Below are 23,804 nucleotides of genomic sequence, written 5' to 3' on the forward strand. Positions count from 1 at the left end.
AGACAGATAGGTGATTAAGTAGTAAGGAGGTCGGGGATATGGGGATATGGTGGAAAAGTTGGAACAGCTGTGATATCATTAAATACAGTTATAGGTTTGAAAGTTCACACAGTTCTTATTTCTAATAATCTTTAGTTTAAACCCGAAAACTATTTTCCCTGGACTTTTGGTTATTGTTGCCCATTTTTTGGGGCATTAAGTGTGTCATTCCAGCATCAAAATGCATTGTCCAGCTGCATGAATGATACTGAAACCATTAGCTCCACATCAAGGTGTACCTGGCATACAAGCCTTACCTAATGTCAATGTATATGTGGACTATGCCCACCTTTGCCATCTACAAGTTGCAGAACTCTATAGTGCATTACATGGCAAATGCTGAATAAATTATTGCTGATTTCAAGAGGCCTGTGCAAGCCATTTTCTGATGAACCAGTAAGCATCCCCTTTGGACATGACTGGAAGACTGAAAGGAAGGCAGACATAAAGAGCAACCAACCAGAATTGAAGTGAAGTGGGCCACTCTGCCTGGGTAATTTGATCAGCATTGCATTGGATGTGTGTCACAGAAACAAGACTTTTAACTCTGCCTTTCTATGCCAGCGTTAATTTTTTATTTCCCTTATTCAAATATTTCAATGCATCCTCACTTGTCCACCTTCCCTTTTACACTATTTACTTTGACCAATCCCCGTGGCTGAGAGTTCCAAATTCAACATTTCTATTGGGATGTTATTTCCAGTTCATTGGGAGTTAATACCATCTTTCCATAAGTAGAACCTCCATGGACACATGAAATAATCTGGGAGTTGTTGACTTTACCACTCTCTCTCCCACACTCCCACCAGTCAAAAATATGAACCATATCAAAACTGTTACACTGTTTTAATATTAGTAGCAGGACGTTAAAGTCAATGTGATTCAGTTCTCTGTAAACATTTGGGAATTTAGAGAAGTTTCACAAATATTGTAGAATCAGTTCAAATGATTCCATTTTGCATATGTTTGCATATTTGTATTGCAATGTTTGTAGTCAGTAAACACAAGTTTTCACTATTGGCACAATACTTAATTTTGTAAATACCCTGTCAATGCAAACACTCAGCAAAGTGGTTTTTGTGGCCAATTTAATGAAAGTTTGCAATGACTAGAAACTTGAGAGTCTGTAAATATTAATATTAATGATCAAAGAAAACCTCTCAGAATACCTGCAAAGCACTTAAAAACATTGACTTTACTAAAGGCATTGTATGAATCAAAATATCTTTAGTGATGATAGTACACTTATAAAACATGTTGGAGGTAGTTTATAGTCTTTTAAATGTGGATTGATATTTTATAATATGTTTACAACAACTGTTGTGTGCTTACACCTTACTTAGAAAAATATCATAATATTTGCATATGTGCCAAATTGTTAACCAGTATGGAAAACAATTACAGGTTCAGTCTGTTAATTCACTGTCTTAAACCTTCTTGACTATATTTGGGGTCTTGTATAATTATTTCTTATTCTGATGAACCAGTGCCATTTTCACTCAATTCACTGTTAATTCATGTCTCCTTTTCCTAAATTTTCCTTCTAGTTGTAGAATAAAAGCCAACACATCAGGGTGGCTTGCTATGACTTCCACTGCAATTTTTTCATCATCTTGGACAATTCTGAGCTTTCTATCTAAACTATCTTTCTATTTTTTCATATGAATACATTTTCTTCTTCTTGGACATTATCTTGTGATTATGGATGCCATGCTTCCAGTCCACCTCTGTAGGTTTAAACATTGAATAGCAGCTAGCTGCCTGGTTAGGTGAGCAGGAAGTTTATAAGGTTCATTCTGACACTCGTACAAGGTATAATGAGCCCAATGCACCGCTCAAGCTTCTAAATTTAATCCTGAATGCTGTTTCTCCACTCTGAAGGACCATGAGCCAGGGATTCCAAAGAGATTTTATATTTTGTCAAGGAGGCTTTGAGTACATCCTTTAAACTTTTCCTCTGTCATTCCTACAAGAGAACTTGGGAAAGAATGTTTGTACCAGGAGTTTGGTGTTGAGCATGCAAGTAATATTTTTATCATCTTGAAGTATCTAAGTCCTCAGTACCGTACTTGGGATGTTGGCCTGGGAGAGGACACTGGCATTGCCTCTTGTTCTTTCAATTAATCACCAAGAGTTTGCAAAAACAATCTTGATTTTGACTAGGCAATATTTGTGCCATAGCATCTCCAAGCTAGATTTCATAGTATTTAAGTGGACACTAAATATGTGGAGGTGTAGAGAGATAAAGTACAAAAGCAGGTTCTTCATACCAGCGACCAGCAAGTATCCATTTCATTCTCCTCACATTCTCTGACCTAAATGTAATCTCACATCTGTGTTATCATTTGTAAGTTTTCATTCCCTTCCTATCAATTTTCTATTTAATTTTGCATTAAAATATTCGAAGTTTCATTCTCCATTGCTCACTGAAGAAGACAGCTCCAGAGACTCTTGATACTCTGAGAGATTTTTTTAACCGTATTTGTCTTAAATGGACAATGCCTTAACTTTGAATCATGACCCCTAATTTTACATTCCTCAACAAAAGGAAACACCCTGTCCATATTCACCTTGTTAAGTCCCTTTGGGACTTCATGCGTTTCAATTTCTTTTTTGCTCAATTTCCATCAATACAATAACCTTTCCATTATAGCAGTATTCAGCATCTACGCATATTCAAAATGACGTTCTGCTTTCAGAAGATGATTAACCATAAGGAACATTTCATCCTTTCCAAGTATGCTGTGAAGGACACCAATACTTCATTGCATATTTCTCGCCTTCGATTATAGCCTGCTTTGCTAGAGCTGATATTTTGTCTCATTTACCATCTTAGCAGCAATGCTGCTACACTCATTTACTCACCCAACCTCATTATTGTGTGTTTAACTTTTCTGTTCAGTATTTCTGCGCTACAAACCATCACAATCTTTATTTTATTCAATTGTCCTAAATGTTGCAATGTAACCTAATAATGTAACCATCGGAGCTACTTTCTCTTCATTTCTATAGAGCACTGAAGCCCTTTGGCCAGTACCATTGATCAGTATTGCCAATAGGTCATTTAGAAAAAAGACTTTTTCTCTGACACTAATATGTACTTTACATATTGTTTAACTAAAAATTAACAGTTATAGTAGTGGTCAATGAATCAGAGTTACAATCTTTAAGAAATCTAAAATATCGGTATTCCTGCTTTTGTTGCCAGCAGCACACATATGATGATACCTTTGTCATTCACATACATGATTTATTTATATATCTATAGACAAACGTATCACTTTCACTATTTTATTTTCACAGGATCCTGATGCCAGCTTTGATTTCAATGATTACTTCGATGAAAAGCATGATCCAGTTCCAAATGCTAAGAATGAGCAGAATGGGTAAATATTTCAAGTAATTCATTAGCATCCATCTTAAAGAAAAATGTATTTTAGTAGAATAATGTGAAGGACATAGCAGTGATTATATTTATTAATAGAAAGAAAACAGTAGCAAACTTACTAAGTTAACTAATAATTAAAAATAAAAAGTGGATTAATTGCAGAAACTCAAAATGGATGCAAGAACTGTAGATTAGTAAGACTTGTAGATTTCTCAGTGGTAGACATTTAGTATAGTAAAATGGGGAAGGGTAATGCTGATGTCCTAAGCCCCAAATCTTGCTGGACCAGACCCACTGCCCACAAATACCAGCGCAATCTCTCCTACATATTTAAATCAAGTTCAAAGGTCTATCCGACACCTTGGCTTTGGATAATGCATTGTCGAGATCCTGCCCCTAAATGCTCCTGGATGGGGTGGTGGGGGAGGGGGGGGATTAGATTTTGTCTTCTGTACAACTATCATGGATTTTAACAATTTATAAATATCTCCAACATTCAGATCTGTTAAAATTAAAATAAGGTATTAAAGAATAATACATATCATTTGATTTTAATAAATTAAAAATAGTCAATTAACGGCACATGAAACATTCAAAGACTTTAAACTAAAGCAAAATAGTTGAAAAAATTTAGATTTTCCCTTGACCTCCTTAACTATTGGAGGGAAATCCCATTGAAATCAATGGGATCGTGTGCCTATGTTCTCTTTTTCAGGAAGTGTTGAGACTCTTCTTCAAATTAAGACAAGCCATTTGATACTGTCATGACTGGAGCCACTGATCTGTGTGAGAACTACCTTTCTAGGAGCAATTAAGATGATTGTGGCCATGATTTCTTTTTCTCATTATCCCCCCACCCACCAGCCTCTCTCAGCTGTTTCTAGTGCCACCGGCTGCATATCTGTATTAGTAACGTATCACTGCATTAGGTAGATAAAGCAAAGTTATCATTGCGTATGGTGACATATATGTACTTCGATAGTAAATTGACTTTGAACTTTGAACTTCACCTTGGACAGGAAGCAGCAGAGTCAGCGGAAATGGAGTACACTCAATGGTATAATGCAAAGGAGAGATCCAACAGCAGCTTAATGATTCTACATGAAAATGTGGAGTTACACCAGAGCTGCAGAGGATTTTTTGAGCTGATCATTTGTTGGCCTACAGCTAAACGCACCAAAATTTGATGGACAATATTAACTAGCCAAGGGGCCCTCGCGGTGCATTTACCTTCCACTTGTTCTCTATCACTTATGGACAAGGGCTGTCCTCTATCCATCTTGCTCCTGATTCCACTATGGACTCAAATTAAAAGAAGAACTCATTTCTAAGATGAGAGAATTGTTGCTATCTGCTACAGACTGAGCAGGCATTCAGTCGTTGTCCCTCTCCATGCCTTGAGGCACATTGGTTGGTAATCTTGGCTTTTCTTTAGCATTTTTCTGTTTTTTATGAGGCTGAGTTGCTAGCTTGACGTTCAACTCGGCCACAAATGGAAAGCGTGCAAGGAGCCAGCCGGATTCAAATTCAGGACCACTCGCCTTGAAGCCTGATGCAGATGTCAGTTCACTACCAGCCGGCAGACCTTCAGCATCCCCAGTAAAGCTCCTTCTGTCTGCACATTGCATTACATTTCAGAAAGGTTCTCACAATAAATTTCTGAACAGTCCATGAACTCATGAAAATCACTTTGCTCTCTTTTTCACAACTTTTATATATTTCTTATTGTAACTTACCGTAACTCCATGCATTGCAGTGTACTGCTGCTGCAAATAAAACAAATTTCACAAAATGTATCAGTGATAATAAACCCGACTCTGATTCTCATTCATAATTCATTGTCGGTCATTGCATTCTCCTCAAGCTGGCAATCACAATGTCCATCATCAGTGGAGCTGGAGGAGAATTAAGGGGCAGGGAGGAGATCGGATCACATTCAGAACAGGCTAGCAGGGAGAAACTGCAATAACATTGTTCTTTCAGTGTAAGAAATGTGGAATTTTGCTTCTCGGTCAACAAAGCTTTCCTGCCTGTATACATGTATCATTTAGGCATGAGATAATACACAAGCACTAGCATTAGCTACACATAACATTGGATAATGACTAACTGGAACAGGGGAGAATAAGCACTGCCCTTGACATTTGATAGCATCACCTACATCAACATGCTGGAGGTTAACATTGACAAGAAAAATAACTGAAACAATCACGTACTTACTGCAGTTACAATGGAATTGGAAAACACAAAGTACACTGCAGATGCTGGGGTCAAATCAAGACGTACAAACAAGCTGGATGAACTCAGCAGGTCAGGCAGCATCTGTTGAAGTGAGCAGTCAACGTTTCGGGCCGAGACCCTTTGTCAAGACTGAAGAAGGAGGGGGCAGGGGACCTATAAAGGTGGGGGGAGGGTGGAAGGTGCCAAGTGAAAAACCAATCAGAGGAAAGATCAAGGGGTGGGGGAGGGGAATCAGGGAGGGGATAGGCTGGAGAGATGAAGAAGGAATGAAAGAGGAAAGCACTATGGGTAGTAGAAGAAGGCAGAATCATGAGAGAGGTGATAGGTAGCTAGAAGAGGAGGCAGACTGAAAGTGGGATGCTGAGTTCATCCAGCTTGTTTGTACAATGCAATTAGAAGCTGGACATTCTGTGGAGCAAGATTCAACTCCTGTTCTAATGTATTTCTACCATTTCTAAGAATTCCAAGAGTGTGATAGAAGATGGAGATGCAGGAGACTGATTGCAGACCCACCTAACTAGGTAGAACAGAGTGAGAGTTCCCTTGGTCCTCACCTTTTACCTCACTAGGCTCCACATTCAAGATATCATCCTTCAGCATTTCCATCAACTTCAAGAGGATTCCACCAGGCGCATCTTAACCTCTCCGCACATTTGTGGTTTATGCACGGGACAGACTTCATATTTCCCTGGTCTGTTCATCTCCTCCCCATCCCCTGGTATTTTTCCTGAGATAGCAGGAAATGCACCACTTATCCCTTCACCTCCTCCCTCATCATCTTCTAGGACTTAAACACCCTTCCAGTGATATAGTGACTCACTTGCGCCTCCTCCAATCTCATCTGTTACATTCAATGCACCCAATGAAGTCTCATCTACAATGTTACCATTTTTACTTCCCTCCAGATCAATGTCCTTATGGTTATCTGAAATTTAATTGGACAAAGCAGGTGCCCAAAAACCCACAAACACTACATCACGATTTTGCTCTTTTTGCATTATTTAGATATGTTTTATATTTTTATCATAAATTATAGTATTTTTATGTATTGTACTATACTGCTGCTGCAAAATAACATATTTCACAACATATATCAGAGATAATAAACCTGACTCTGATTCTGGGAAACTGTGTCTTTAAGAGTAGGTCAGAGGTTAGAGTGACTTTGTCTGAAGACTCTGCAAAGCAAAACTTTCATCTACATGGAAGAGTAGAGATTGAGTAACACTCAAGTCTAGAAGCTTAAGATTGATGACAAGACAACCACCTTGACTGGCCTGTTTGTAAGATGCTCTGTAGCAACTAATCAGGGTTTCTTTGACAGCACCCCCTCCTGAACTATAATGACTACCAACAACAACGAGAGGAATAGCAAGTGTGTGTGAACAGAATCAAATAAAAACCCATGCTGATTTGAAAATGAAATTGGCATTTCTTGTCATTGTTAAGTCAAAATCCTGGAATTACTCATTTAACAGCATTGAGAACACATTCACCACGTAGCCTGGTCCAAGAAAACAGATCACCATTAAATTTGAAAAGATAATTAGGAATAAACATTAAATGTTGACCCTGCCAATAATATTCACACAGCAGATGTCCTTTAAAATGTGCATGTGTGGCTTCAGCTAGCACCAGCTTGCTTCAACTGGCCCCATTCACAAAATGGTCCTGTAGATTATGCATGAAAGGCAGCTGAGCATTGTGAGGTGACTGAATGCCGAAGTCTTTATAATGAGGTCAGACTTTGTTTGCAATCTGGACTCCGTCAAATAGCCATGAACTTATTGCAGATCATGACCCAGTTTATCTCCAATAAGCTTTTTTTAAAAATGTGGTGTCATTTTCTAAACTGGGCAGTTGATTAATACAGTAAATCTGGTGTCAGGTACTTGCACATGTTTGGTTTATTGGATGCTACCCCAACTGGCAATTGCTGTCATCACTGACATTTAGTTTAGTTTTAATTTAATGGAACAAAAACTAAATATCACCAAAGGCAAAGGCAGCCTACATTGGCTTCTGTAAACACTTCCACACATTTCAGCCTTCTTCCTGGCTGTCCCTTTATACTTTGTGAAGAACTTTGGCAAACTGCAAATCTCAAGCTAAACCATTTTCTACATCCGATCTGCTGCTGTTCTATTTCACTGTTTACTTCTGAAATATCACGCATTTTTGGCCTACATTTTTCTTGGCTACCGGCCTCCAGCCCACATTTTTATTACCCCAGGACTCACTTTGACACCTTCCTACTTCTCCGTCTCCTAAATAAAATAAATATGACAAGCATAATTTTCACTTGTGAATGAAGGAATGAGGTAATGCATGGCAGGTAAAGTGTTTCAATCAAACATTAAATAGATGTTTCTCAGTGTGGAAGAGATATTGATAATTTAGATTGAATCGATTAGTCGTATTCATAGAGCGATATAACATGGACAGTCTATGTACCCCATGCTGACCACCCATTTTCACTCACGCTTCTCCCATCCCACTTATAATGTACCTACACGTTAGAGTCTACATACAGCAGTGGCCCAGGGAAATCACACACAGTAATAGGGAGAATGTGCAAACTCCACTCACAGATAGCACCCAATACATTGAAAATAATGAGCTAGATTATACTGGAACTGGCCCATTGCCCATACTCACCACTCTATGATACATCTTTTACATTCAGATTGTGCAACTCTTCACATCTGAAGTGTTGTGTGCATGTGTATGTGGGTAGAGGTGATGGGACAGGCACTAACCTGCAAATCTAAGGTCCTGACCCTAGAGCACCTGACAGTTCAATGCAAAATCAGAATCTTCTGAAAATTAATACCAGAAAATGCAATTAAAAATACAAATAAAATTTAAGAAGCATAAAAATACTCGCAAATAATTAAATATTATTAATTTGTTGCCCGTGGTGTAAAGCCAAAGGTCAGATACAGTGCATGCACACCATCTCTTCAAAATGTCAGTGTTCTGTTGCTGGGCTCAGTGGTAAATCTAACAACAGAGCAAAAGCTTTTTGACCTTCGGCAGACTTCCACATTTCAAACGATACTGGTAATTCTACATCATCCTGGACGTCAAGTGGGTGACAATTGATGTTTCTCTGTGGGGCGACCAGCTGGTAAACATGATTTATCCAACAATATTTCACTGTGAAAAACCAATGGGGATAATATAAAGTGAATTTGTATAGTTCTGAATCATGTGTGAAAATGATGAGGCTTTATGTGTGTAGTTATTTATTTATATCATATGTATATTACACAGACTCTGCCTTTGTGTTTTTCATGTTTCCAAGTCATGGAACTAAATGTGCTGGAGAAGTAGCAATGGAAGCCAACAATAGTTTCTGTGGAGTTGGTATTGCATACAATGCAAATATTGGAGGTAATGATTGTACAAACGTTTGTACTTTGGTGCCAAGGAAATTCTGAATATTGTTTAATATTACTGTCTTTGTGCCATTGCCTTATTTCTATTAGAATTGTAACTTTGTTAAAGGAATGTGGGCAACAGAAAATCAAATGCAAGTCCATTCTTGATGCAAACAGATCATAGAGATTTAGCACAAGTACCTTGCTATTTTCTTTGTGATTTTAGTAAAGCCTTTTATCAGCAACTTCCTAAATATAAAATCTGTATTTCAGCATTTCTAGCACAAATGGAATGCGCTACAAAATACTGGCTTTGGCATTAGACTTGGAGTTAAACAATGGCATTGCTGTGATTGGCTGTCACTCTGTGTGAGAGTTCTGCTACACTCCAGAACATTCATTTTCAACTTTAATTGCCTTTCTGTGTCACTGATATTGCTGCTGATGATGCAACTGTCACTTACATTTTTAAATCAGGTTTGCTTTCTTTATTAAGGACTGTGAAACAGGCTATAACATGGAAAGTAAAGAAATTCAAAGGCAGTCATGAACTCCAAGGTGTGCCTATACTAGATCCTACACTGTGCCATTTATTGCTTTAGTTCCCATTTCTCTCTCATGAAAGGAGATTTGGTAAACTCCAAGCAATGCTATTATAATATAGTGCAGAGGGAAGGAAGGAGATCCCATCATTATCTTGTGTAAAGTTGCTTTGGGGAGCAGGTGGAGGGCAGCAGTGGTGTGTAGTGTGTTCACTAATGAGTAAGAGTGCAAATGTGCAATGCCTTTAACCTTCCTGAAATTAGTGGCAATGCATTATGCTGTACTCATTATGTATATCAGGCAGGCTGAGTTTCGAGAGTTTACCCAAATGTGCTCGCAGGAGTCACAAACCACATTTATGGTCGCACCTCATTTTGAAGCTCACAACTGTCAGCGCTGGTACCACCAGTGGCTTATTCATCCAATAAGAGTTTGCAAAGAGACTGGGAACACATTCTGCTGATTACCCATGCTGCTTGCAGCTGTCCTTCTGTACCAATGGTAGTTACACCATAGACTCCCCAGTAGGAATCTGTCCTCACTTATTCTGCAATAAAAATAGGAATAAGAGAGAAAGAAAACCAAATGAGACCCAAACCACCTAGTTCTACCCTTGCAGAAGAGTGTTAGATTGTAAGTGTATTTTTGAGATATTTTCTGAGATTGGCTTTGTAAGCCTTTGCTTTGCTCTTTGGCTCAAGGCTGACATTTTATTTTTGTTAATTCTGCTCACATATCAAGTTCAGTACTGAACTCTACATCATTTGATTCTCAAATGTCCTGTGCTTTGAGTATTTTGTGTGCACTTCCTTCCTGTACTCCCCTGAGTGATTGTCATTGGACTGCAGTCAGATTAGGAGAAGTATGGCCCAAGTCAATGGTCATCTGTAACTTAAAGCCAATGTTCTCCATCATGTCCTGGCAATAGAAACAACCTTACTCTTAATTTTGGTCTGCGTGAGCTGCTGTTACGTGGAATACTTATGGGGAGAGAAAAGGATTACATTCTTGCAGTCTACAGGAAGAGTAAAGGTCTTCATGTCTTCATGTCCCACTGTGAGGCATAGTTAATACTAATCATTATGATCATTTCCTTTATGTGTACCATTAAATGTTGAATGATAGCACGTCCTCTCAACAGTGGTCTGACATTCTTTGCCATAGTGTGTTATCTTCTCCTGCAGGAGGAATCCATGGTGTTAATTAACTGCTACAGGCGCAGATTCTGTAGTTGACAGCTTTCAGGATTATTTATTGTAACAGTGCATATCAAAGATTAAGGACCTAAAATGTGAAAGTTCACTGGTTTTATTGTGATCTTTCATCATGTGAGTATTGTTTTCATGTTTAGTTGTTATTGTCTATCCCAAGCAGCCCTCGTGAAGCTGATGGTAAGATGCATGTTTCTGTCCATGCTTTGAAGGTACTGCCACAGTCATAGCCATTTAAGGAGCAAAGACTCTGACCCAGCACCTATATATATTTTATGTCAGGATGTGTGTGAACTCAGGCCCTTGCATTTGTTGTCCACCTATTGTGGATCCAGGATGTGCTGTCAAAGAAAGCGCATAAGTTGCAGCAGTGCATCCTGTAGATGGTACACAGTGTAGTTTCAAGCCACCAGTAAAACAGATTTTTAAAGGTAGTGGATGGGATTTCAGTTAAGTGGGCTGCTTTGTTCAGGATGGCATTGAGCGTTCTGGGTATTACTGGAGTTGCAACGGTCTTGGCAAAAGGAGAGTATTCCATCACATACCTAACTTACCCAGTTGTTAGTGGAAAAAATTTGGAGAGTGAGGAGGTGCATTATTAATGAGAAAGTGTGTAACCTTTGATCTGCTCTTATATGTACTGGTCCAGTTAAGTTTCTTGTGAGTTATGCCTGATAGAATATTGATTGTAATCAATTCATTGATTGTAGTATCATTAAATATCAAGAGATGATAGGATCTTTTTCCATGATGTTGGTTGTCATTTATTAGCATGTACTTGAATGTTATCCAGATCTTGCCATGGACGGGCACAAACTACTCGCCCAGATTCTGTGTATACAACACAGTTAGTTAATTTTCCACTTTGTGAAGAAGTGTGTATTAAAGAGATATTTAATAACCACTTCCATTGGCTATTTGTTTAAATATCCAACACTATTCACAACTTGATGCAGTAAAACTATAGAATTTTGATCTCATATGTTGCTAATTGTATTATTCAGATTTTGAGATATAATTTTAAGCATATCTAGTGCTGCTCTTGGCACGTTCTTCTATCTTCCTTAAAGAGCATGGATCAGTCCCCAGTCTTGATGGTCATGGAAGTATCAGGATTTAGGTTTGAGTTATGTTCTAGTAGAATATAGTTCTCCAGCTTTTGATATTTGGCAATGTTCATGAATGTCCACATTTCATTTACTGGATGTTATCTGAAACTGTTTCATTTAACATGGTGGTAGTGCTGCAGAATAAGACAAAAACCATCAGTACGAACATATGACTACGCAAAGATTTTCATTTACAAGTGCACTTGCCCAAGACAGATTTCTGAGGACAAGGTCAAATTGGTTTAGTCCTTGTGTTAGTCATCTCAACACCTGCCATAATCCAATTTTACTTGAGGACTTAACTAAGTGAGTAGCAATTAATTCACTATTGGTAATGGGTAATGATGTTCTCCATTCTGTGTATGTTTTAAGTTGTTGCTTCTCCCCAGAATATTCTCCAAGTGGTGTTCAATATGGAAGAGTACAGAATTATCAGCTGAGAAAGAGAGAATAGCTGGCTCTCAGCCAGTAATTTTATTTCCTTTATTTGACAGAATGCAAAGAGATTTCATGAGAACTGATGTCAATGAAGACATGTCACAAAGTTGCTCCCTCCCAAATGACAAACACTAGCTCAGATGTGTTTAACCTAATGGAAACCTCTCTGATAACAGTAATAGGATAGAGTGGATCTCAGATGAAAGGCACAATCCCTTTACAATTACAATTTTAGACTATTGTTTAATCTTCCCCTGCTCTCCCAGTTCTGACAGGTACAAGGTAGTAGTAAAAATACAATTGCAGTGCTTGAGGAGTCTTTGTCTTGTCCAAAATAAATGTCAGATGATCCATCCATCTTTATTGTGCCTGTCCATAGACTATTGGTACAACTCAGTGGCTTTCTAACCCATTTTAACAGGCTATGAAGAGTCTTTCATATCTTTATGAATCTGAAGCCACATATAAACCAAGCAGGAATGGACAGATTTTTTTCTCTCTAAAAGCTTTTACAACATTCACTAACATTACCACAGACATCATCTCATTCTTTCAAATTATTTTAACTAAATATAACTTTCCTAGCTGCCATAATGGTTTCTGAACTTGTATTAAATCAGTGTTTTATTCCTCATATCCACACATATGGATAGTCAAAGAGTCAACGCAGGATACAGCAGTGAAAAAGGCCTGTGGCCCATTTAGTCCATGCTGACTATCACCAATACTACAATAATCCCATTTAAGTTTTGTTCTCCCCAGTTTCTTATCAATTCCCCCCCAATTTCTACCACTCACCTGCACTCATGAAGGACAATTTACAATTGGCAATTAACTTATCATTCCACACATCTTTTGCATGTGGGAGGAAAGCTGAACACCTGGGGAAAACCTATGCAGTTACAGGAAGTTCCAAATAGACAGCACTGAAATTTAGGTCTGAAGCTAAGCCTTGTTTGTTATTTCAAAAATAAACTTTATTCATTATATATACTCATGTGGCCCCTGATATTGAGGATCTTCCTCACCTGATTCAGCCCTTCCATGTGAAATATTAAAAGGAGCCTAGACTGAGGTTGTCCCCCTCAGAGCCTTTGCACTGGTAGCATCAATTTTCAGCACATCCCTTTGCCAGTCTGAAACATTCCCATTACTGACATCTTGCTGTGCTGACAGGCCACCATGTTTCTCTCTGTGTACTCCTGTGAACAGTGTGTAGACCAAAGAGTCCTCTGTTACACCGTTGCTAGGGTCGAACCAAAACAAAGATCCTTGTATCTTTCTTCACACTCTCACAGCAAATCCACAATCTGCAAAGAGATGGCTGATTGCCTCTTTCCTGCCTCACTGGTCCTGAGGGCATTGTGCAATGGGGATGATATAGCAAATGTACAGAAAGGATCTGACTATGAGGACCTCTCTCATGGCCAGCCAAGCCATCAGATAAGGGCCATGAAACCGTGAAAAAGTCCAAAGGCTGATGTTTAACTGATTCAGTTATCTTCCTTGTTAATTACCTGAGAATTCCTCACTTTTTCTGTCTTCTTTGACATTACACAGGACCTTCTGAGATTATGAAAGTTCCACTCACAGCAGCTGCTTGCACTGTAGTAGGGAGTATTAGATGCTCACTTTTTCTCTTAATAGGCCTGTTCAACACTCTAATTGCATGTGGCAACAAGACAAGGTCCTGCTCTGTCACATTTCCATCTCTACATTCTGAGCACAGAATTATTGGCTGGTTCTTTTGCCTACTATTAGCACATTTGCTGTTCTCAGGCATTTCTTGTTCATATGTTCAAGCCGTGTGCTTTGTTCCCCACTGAGACCAAATCAATTCCAATCTGCTGAATTAGAAATCTTAAAATGAACTGTTAAATTAGGTGATATACTTAGTCTACTGCTGGCACTTTATGGGTGACATGAAAAGTGGTTTGGATGGATCAATAAACAATCACAATTTATGCCAATGATCAAACTATCCTTGTAGAAAGACAATGCTGCCATCCTGTTATCATCTTGTGTAGTATTGTAACTTGACTGTTGTTCTGTGTAGCTTTCTCTACAATACAATTGTTCCATGATACAGTGCAATCACATTTGCCCTGTTACACCATCCACTTCCAAGCCGCCAACATACTGATGCAGCAACAAAGCAGTTACATTTCATTAGGAGCTTGAGCAGAATAGGTTGTCACCTAAAACACTCAAAAATTTCTACAGATATACTGTGGAGAGCATTCTGACTGGCTGCTTCATCGTCTGGTATGGGGGGGAATGGGGGGCCACTGCACAGAATGAAAGTAAGCTGCAGAGAGTTGTAAAATTAGTCAGCTCCATCATGGGCACTAGCCTCCAGAATATCCAAGAGATCTTCAAAGAGCAGTCTCTCAAAAAGACATCATCCGTCATTAAGGATCCCCCCCCCCCCACCCAGGACATGCCCTCTTCTCATTGTTACCATCAGGAAGGAGGCTCAGAAGCCTGAATGCACACACTCATGTTTCAGGAACAGCTTCTTCCCTTCTTCCGTACTATTTCTGGATAGACATTGAACCCATAAACACTATCTCAGAACTTCTTGATTTCTGTTTTTGCACTACTCATTTAATTTAACTACTTAATGCTGTAATTCACATTTTTTTTTTACATTTATCTTGTATTGCATTGTACTGCTGCCACGAAGTTAACAAATTTTACGACACATGTTGGTAATATTAAACCTGATTCTGATTCTGTTTCAATATTTTTAATACTCCTATCGAGAAAAGTTTTATTGATATCAGATTTAAATTATTGATTGACCTTGCATTTATTGCTTTTGTTTTATGTGGACACTTTTACTGTACATCAAGAAATATCCTTTGGCGTCTCTTCCAAACAGCTTGGCTCTATAGCTATATTCCCTTATCCAATTACATCCCACTTACCTGAGAGATTCTTCTCAGATGAGTAATGAAACCAAATCATCCCTAGCCTATAATGTGGGAAATTGACTTATTTTGTGTACTTGGTCCACTGAATCAAATCCCCAAGTTCTGGTAAAATTCTGGTAAATCTGTGTTGGTCTCTTACTAAAGCTAATATATGCTTTCTAATGCATTATGCCCTGAACTGTACAAATTGTCCCTGAACTGACATAATCTGGGTTTGTATCAATGGTCCCCAACCACCGGACCGCAGACTGATACTGGGCCGCGGCCCAGTGGTTGGGGACCACTGGTATAGAAGTGCAGAATTTTAATTCATCTTCCACTTCTTTAGATTTCAAATACTTTCTAACTGGCACCGGATTACTATATTTGATTGGTCTGCATACCTGTCCTCCTAGATCTCTTTAAACCCTCATTCTTCTGACTTGCCTGGGCCGTAAGTGAATAATCACACATTCCACCCATGTTGAACATACAGGCACTCTCTGTATACACATCACTGTGTGGCTAGGCATAGCTCAAACGCCATCTACAAATTTGCTGCTGATACAACCATTGTTGGTAGAATCCCAGCTGGTGACGAGAGGGCATACAGGAGTGGGATATGCCAACTAGTGGAGTGGTGCCGCAGCGCCAACCTGGCACTCAACGTCAGTAAGACGAAAGAGCTGATTGTGGACTTCAGGAAGGGTGAGACGAAGGAACACATACCAATCCTCATCAAGGGATCAGAAGTGGAGAGAGTGAGCAGTTTCAAGTTCCTGGGTGTCAAGATCTCTGAGGATCGAACCTGGTCCCAACATATTGATGTAGTCATAAAGAAGACAAGACAGCAGCTATACTTTATTAGGAGTTTAAAGCAACTTGGCACGTCAACAAATACACTCAAAGACTTCTATAGTTGTACTGTGGAGAGCATTCTGACAGGCTGCATCACTGTCTGGTATGGGGGGGGGGGGGGGGCTACTGCACAAGACCGAAAGAAGCTGCAGAGGGTTGTAAATCTAGTCAGCTCCATCTTGGGCACTAGCCTACATAGTAGCCAGGACATCTTCAGGGAGTGGTGTCTGAGAAAGGCAGTGTCCATTATTAAAGACCTCCAACACCCAGGGTATTCCCTTTTCTCACTGTTACCATCAGGTAGGAGGTACAGAAGCCTGAAGGCACACACTCAGCGAGTCAGGAGCAGCTTCTTCCCCTCTGCCATTCGATTCCTAAATGGTCTTTGAAGCTTTGGACACTAGCTCACTTTTTTTAATATATAGTATTTCTGTTTTTGCACATTTTTTACTAATCCATTCAATATACTTGTTTATTTATTATTATGTTTTATTTTATTTATTATGATTTTTATTTCTCTGTCTGCTAGATTATGTATTACATTGAACTGCTGTGCTATGTTAACAAATTTCACGTCACATGCCAGTGATAATAAACCCGATTCTGATTCTGATTCTGAATATTCAAGACCCCTTCAATGTCTCCTTTTAATCTCGTGCTCCGAGCTTCAGTACACTTTTTGTATTCCTTTATATTATCTTTGCAATATTGGATAATATACACAGGTTACTCTCTATTTTGTAATTCAGATGATTACTAAATATTATGAGTAGCTGGGCCACCAGCTCTCTTACTTATGGAGAAGTGTTACTCCTGTCCTGGGCTAACCATGTAGATGCCCTTGGAAAGAAAGCAGATAAGCACCTCTACTTCCTCAGGAAGTTAAAGGAAGCTGGCATGTTCCCAATGACCCTCACCAATCACCTTTATACGTGCACCATAGAAAGCATCCTATCTGAATACATTACACCTCGAAATGCCAACTGCTCTGCCCAAGACTGCAAAAAACTGCAGAGAGATGTGGACACAGGTCAGCACATTACAAAAGTCAGCCTCCCTTCATATATTCTGTCTACTTCTCCTGCTCCCTTGGTAAAGCAGCTAAAATAACAAAAGACCTTATCCCTACTGAATATTCTCTAACCTCTCCCCACCTCCCCACCCCCATCAGGCAGAGAATTCTGAAGGCTGAAAGTGCATACCACCAGGCCTCTGTCTCACTGTTATAAGGACACCAAGCCTCTGTCTCACTTTTAAAATAAAGATAAACTCTTGACCTCATGTTCTGCCTTGTCATGGCCTTACACCATATTGTCTGTCTGCACTGCAGCTATAACAATTTACATTGACCTCTGTCATCGTTCAGGACTCTGAAGACGGGTGTAGGCCCGAAACGTTGACTGTTTTCTCTTTTCCATAAACCCTGCCTGATCTGCTGTGTTCCTCCAACATTCTGTTTGTGTTGCTTTGGATTTCCTGCATCTGCAGACTTCCTCAGGATTCTGTATTGTTTTTCCTTGTACTGCTTCAATGTACAGATGTGATGAAATGACCGGTATGGATGGCATGCAAAATTAGGTTTCTCCTTTTCCTTGATAATGCAATGCAACAATAATGAGCGAATCTACCACAAGGCCCTTCCTTCCAATTTGATGGCAGGCCTATTATTGTTACTTTATTGGCATTACAGTTATAGTTTTCCAATATATAAGAAAACAATTGTGGAACTGAGTGAACAATGAAGGATTGAGGCAAAGTCACCTTCAGTCTCCTCACATACTTTATTTAATCCCCGGTGATCAAACCATCAATTTCAATATTCTATACTAATACAATAACTCATACTTGTAATTGCTGCTAGTAGACTAACGGAGGCCTACACTACAGAATTGCTGCTAGTTCTAAACTTGTAGTGGGACCACAGAATAAGGCTTTGGGGAAGATAAGTTTGATTGGCTGATGTCTAACTAATAAACTTATACTGTAGTAGGTAGGGCCAATCAGTCCATTTGGTGTATATGATTGCATTGTAGTTCGCAGGAATTTGCTCTGTACAAATTGACTATATTAACAGTGACTGCATTCCATCAGCAAAATTGAGGAAATACCAATCTATTGTTTTACATATCACTGCAATTATTAACTAATAGTAATGGCTCATCAAAATAAATCTATTATGCAAAAGTAAATGCCCTGCCACATTTCAATATAACCACAAGTATTGTATTCCTGATTTAGGCATTCGCGCCCTAGATGGAACAGTGACTGATGCCATAGAAGCAGCGGCCCTCACCTACAAGAACAATTATATTGATATCTACAGCTGTTGCTGGGGCCCCAAAGACAATGGGCAGAACCTTGATGGCCCCAAAGTATTAACACTCAAAGCACTTAAAGAAGGGGCAGAGAAGGTAAGAAATTCAGAGCAGATATTGAAACAGACTTGATTTAAAGGATTGTTTCATGATAAATGTAAGTGACATCGACCTAGTTTGAAAAGAAACTAATGGCTGCTTAGATAAGATTGCCTCTTTTAAAGTTGTGAGATGAAGGATTGTTGGTGTGAATCTATGCTTAAACATCTTGGAACCAGGAAAGTTTTAGATGGAGTTTTCTATGACTGAATTCCATCAAAGATCATACATATGTGCCAATAAATATACGCAATTGAATTTTTTTCTATTGTTATAGAAAGAAAGCCACTTAGTTTTTCTTACCTGTTAGGCCCCCAAGCTTCATTAACAAATGAATGCTGCATTTTTAAGTCTGCATTAGATTCTTTGTTGCCACAGTTTAATTTAGTAATATAAATACGTACTGTATACAGAAATACAAAGGATATTTTTCTAGAGATACAGCATGGAATAGGCCCTTCTGACCTAGTAACATCCATGTGACAAATGCCTTTGGAACGTGGGAGGAAACCAGAGCAGCTGAAGGAAACCTACTTGGTCACAGGGAGACAATTTAAACAGGCGCAGAATTAAACCCACGTCATTGGCACTGTGATAACCATTATGCTACTGTACCATCCTGAAACACTGTAATGTGACTTTGCATATTACAAAAACAAACCACCTTTGGAGATAAAGATTCACACTGGCTGCCTATAATATATTTGCTTTTATTCAGTACAACTAGATCGATGGCATTCAGGGCTGACAGTTTAGGAAGGTACAAGGCGTCCAGGTATGACCTCCAGAAAGCCATCTCACATGCAAAGTGGCAATTCCAGACTAAGCTTGAATCAGAGGAGGATGTTCAACAGCTGTGGCAAGGCTTGAGTGCCATCACCTCCTACAAAACAAAACCAAGCAGCATAAATGGCAACAAGGTTTCACTCACAGATGAGCTCAACTCCTTTTGACAAATACTACATAGAGGTATCTTCCTGAATACCCACAGCCTCCCCTGACTCTGCGATTTCAGCCTCTGAGGCCAATGTGAGAGCATCCTTCAGGAGGGTGAATCCACAAGAGCATCTGGTACTGAAGACCAGTGCTAATTAACTGGCTGGAGTGCTGTGGGCAGCTTCAACCTCTCGACTTGACAGTCTGAGGTACCCACCTGCAGACTTCAGTCATACCGCAGCCCGAGAAGTGCATGATAACCTACCTCAATGACTATCGCCCAGTAGCACTTACATCCACTGTGATGAAGTGCTTTGAGAGATTAGTTATGAAACTTATCTGCTCCATCCTGATGGGTGACCTGGTTCTGCTCCAATTTGCCTACTGTCACAACAGGTCAACAGCAGATACCATTTCATTGGCTCTTCACTCAGCTCTGGAACATCTGGACATTGAAGACATATATATATATATATATATATATATATCAGGATGCTCTTCATTGACTACAGTTCAGCATTCAACATGATCGCCCCTTCAAAACTCATGACTGAGCTCCAGGACCTGAGCCACAGTAACTCCTTGTGCAACTGGAACATTGATTTGCTTAGTTGCACACCCCAGTCAGTGCAGATTAGCAACAATATCTCCTCCACAATCAGCATCAGCATCAACACAGGTGCACCATAAAAAAATAAGATACAGGAGCAGAATTTGGCTGTTCAGCCCATCGTTAGCTGTGACATTCCATCGTGGCTGATTTATTATCCCTTTTAAAGCCATTCTGTTGCCTTTCCCCTAAAATCTTGGAAACACTTACTAATCAAGAACCTATCAACCTCCACTTTAAATACACCAATAACTTGGTCTCAACAGCTGTCTGTAGCAATGAATTCCACAGATTCACAATGCTGTGGATAAAGAAATTCCTCCTCATCTCTGCTGTAATGAAATATAATTCTATTTTGAGGCTGTGCCCTCCAGTGTCAGACTCCCACACTATAGAAGTTATCCTCTCCACTCTATCTAGGCCTTTCAATATTCAATAGATTTCAATAAAATCTCTCCTCATTCTTCTAATCTCCAGCGAGTACAGGCCCAAGGCCATCAAATGCTCCTCATACATTAACCCTATCATTCCCAGGATCATTCGTGCAAATTTCCTCTGGACCCTCTCCACTGGCTATGTATCCTTTCTTACTAATGGAGCCCAAAACTGCTCATAGTACTCCAAGTGCAGTTTGACCAATGTCTTCTAAAGCCTCAGTATTACTTGCTTGCATTTATATTCTAGTCCTCTCCAAATGAATGAGAACATTTTATTGCCTTGCTTACCACCGACTCAACCTGCAAGTTAACTTTTAGGAAAGCCTGCACAAGAACTGCCAAGTTGCTTTGCACTTCTGATTTCACTCCTTTCCTCCTCCTAACCAAAGCGCATGATCATACACTTCTCCACACTATATTCCATCTGCCACTCCTTTGCCCATTTTCCTAATCTGTCTAAGCCCTTCTGTGGACTCACTGCTTTCTCAACACTACCTGCCCTACACCTATCTTTGTATCATCCACATATATGGCCACAAAGCCATCATCCAAGTCATTGACATATAATGTGAAAAGAAGCAGGTCCCAGTACCAACCCCTGCAGAACACCACTTTCACCAGCAACCAACCAGAATAGGTCCCCTTTATTCCAACTCTTTGCCTCATGCCAGTCATCCAATCTTCTATCGATGCTAGCATCTTTCTTGTAATACCATGTGTCTTTATCTTGTTTGGCAACCTCATGTACGGCACCTTGTCAAAGGCCCTCAAAAATAAAAGTAAACAATATCCCCTGTCTCTCCTTTGTCTACCCTGCCTATTATTTCCTCAAAGAATTCCAACAGATTTGTCAGGTAAAATTTCCCCTTAAGGAAACTGTGCTGAATTTGGTCTATATATTATTGTGTGCCTCCAAGTAGCCCAAAACCTCGTCCTTAATAACCGACGCTAACACCTTGCCAGCCACTGAAGTTAAACTAACTGGCATATAATTTCCTTTCTTAAGTCTTCTTCCCTTCTTAAAGAGTGGGGTAATATTTGCAGTTTTACAATGTTCTGATACCATTCCAGATCTAGTGATTTTTGAAAGATCATTACTAATAGCTCCACAAACTTTTCAGTTACTTCGTTCAGAACTCCAGGGTGTATCCATCTGGTCCAGCTGACTTGTCTACTTCAGAGCTTTTATCTCCCCAAGTACCTTCACTTTAGTAATAGCAACTACTCTTACTTCTGTTCCCTGACACTCAAATTTCTGGCATATTTCTGGCCTATTACCAATGATTGTGCGGCATCAATAGTGAAGATTGATGGAAAATATTATTGAGTTTGTCTGCCACTTCTTTGTCCCCCATTCTGACCTCACCTGCATCAATTCCCAATGGTCCAACATCTACCCTTGCCTCTCTTTTACTCGTTATTTATTTGAAAATAATTTATGCTATTTTCTTTTATATTAATGGTGAGCTTACCTTCATACTTTGTCTTTTCTCTCCTTATTGCTTTTTAGTTGCCCTCTGTTGGTTTTTAAAAGCTTCCCAATCCGCTAGAATCCCACTAATTTTTGCTATATTATACACATCCTCTCGTGCTTTTATGCTGTCTTTGAGTTCCCTTGTCAGCTACAGTTGCCTCATCCTCACTTTAGAATACCTGTTCTTCTTTGAGATGTATCTATCCCATGCCATCTGAATTGCTCCTAGAAACGCCATCCCTTGCTGTTGAGCTGCCATCTTATTAGTGTCCTCTTCCAATCAACATTGGCCAGCTCCTCTCTCACGCCTCTATAGTTCCCTTTACTCCACTGTAATGCTGATACAGCTGATTTTAGCTTCTCCCTTCAAACTGCAGGGTGAATTCTATCATAGGCTTATAAACACAAGGCTGCGTGCTTAGCCTTGTTCTATTGCGTTTTACCTATGATTATGTGGCTACGTACAGCTCCAATGCTGTATTTAAATTTGCTGATGGCACCGCTGTTGATGGCCCAGTCAAAGGTGGTAATTAATCAGCATGGAGGAGCGAGATTGAAAATGTGGTTGAATGGTGCCACATCATAACTTCTCACCCAACATCTGCAAAAACAGGTGCTGATTATTGACGACGTGAGGAGCCAGTCCTCATTAGATGATTGAACGTGGAGAGGGTTGATAACTTTAAAATCCTTGGCATTATCATATTAGTGGATTTGTTTCTCTACTTTCTTAGAAGTTTGCACACATTCTTCATGTCACCTAAACCGTTGACAAACTTTTATGGTGCAGTGTATTCTAACAGCTTTGCAACCTGATATAGAAACACCAGTGCCCAGGAATGGAGATGCCTACTGAAAATTTGGATATAGCCCAGTCCAACAAAGGCAAAGCCTTCAACCATTGAGCACAAGTACATGAAGTGCTGCCACAAGAAAGCAGTATCCATCATCAAGCAACAAAGCTGGAGGAACTCAGTAGGTCAGGCAGCCTCTATGAAAATGAATAAACAGTTGACATTTTGACCCGAGACCCTTCTGCAGGACTGAAAAGGAAGGGGGAAATTGCCAGAATAAAGAAGTTGAGAAGAGGGGAATGAGAAGGCGATAGGTGAATCCAGGAGGGTGGGAATGAAAGGGCTGAGGAGAAGGAATTTGATAGGAGAAGAAAGTGGACCATAGGAAAATGGGTAGGAGAAGGGGACCCGGGGAAGTAATAGGCAGGTGAGAAGAGGTTAAAAGTCAGAGTGGGGAATAGAAGAAGAGGGGAGGGGGGTGTTTCAAGGACCTCAACTATCTAAGTTATGCTCTTTCTTTACTGCTACCATTAGGCAAGAAGTACAGGAGCTTTAAGTCCATCACCACTGGGTTCAGGAACAGTTATTACCTTACAACCATCAGGCTCTAGAACCTGCATGGATAACTTTGCTTACCAAAACTCTGAATTGACTCCACAACCTACAGATTTTCTTTCAAGGACTCCACCACTCATGTTGTCAGTATTATTTATTTCTTTACTTACACAATTTATCTTCTTTTGTACATTGGCTGTTTGTTATTCTTTGTTTGTATATCATTTTTCATAAATTCTATTGTATTTGTTCATTTTCCTGTAAGTGCCCACAAGACAATAAATCTCAAGGTAGTTTATGGCAACATATATGTACTTTGACAATATACTTACTTTGATATTGAGCTAAATTTATTAAAGTAGATATCAAGCAGGCCATATTAAGATGGTCTCTGATAGTATTTGTTTTTGTGCTAATACCTCAGATTAATTAGTATCTTTCAACTGTCTGTAATAAGTG

At 39.5% G+C, this 23,804-nt stretch overlaps 1 protein-coding gene across 2 annotated transcripts in view; it reads left to right on the top strand.

The window, feature by feature from the left end:
* The window catches only part of LOC140726749 (PC3-like endoprotease variant B), a 753,656-nt gene that overhangs the window by 451,240 nt on the left and 278,612 nt on the right, over nt 1-23,804 (top strand). For both annotated transcript variants that reach the window (XM_073043532.1, XM_073043531.1), the window contains exons 8-10: nt 3,343-3,425; nt 8,976-9,064; nt 18,364-18,536. In XM_073043532.1, the coding sequence (XP_072899633.1) occupies nt 3,343-3,425; nt 8,976-9,064; nt 18,364-18,536 (345 nt within the window). The remainder of the gene's footprint in view (nt 1-3,342; nt 3,426-8,975; nt 9,065-18,363; nt 18,537-23,804) is intronic.

The sequence above is a fragment of the Hemitrygon akajei genome, chromosome 4 (assembly GCF_048418815.1).
Source record: "Hemitrygon akajei chromosome 4, sHemAka1.3, whole genome shotgun sequence".
Taxonomy (NCBI): Eukaryota; Metazoa; Chordata; class Chondrichthyes; order Myliobatiformes; family Dasyatidae; genus Hemitrygon; species Hemitrygon akajei.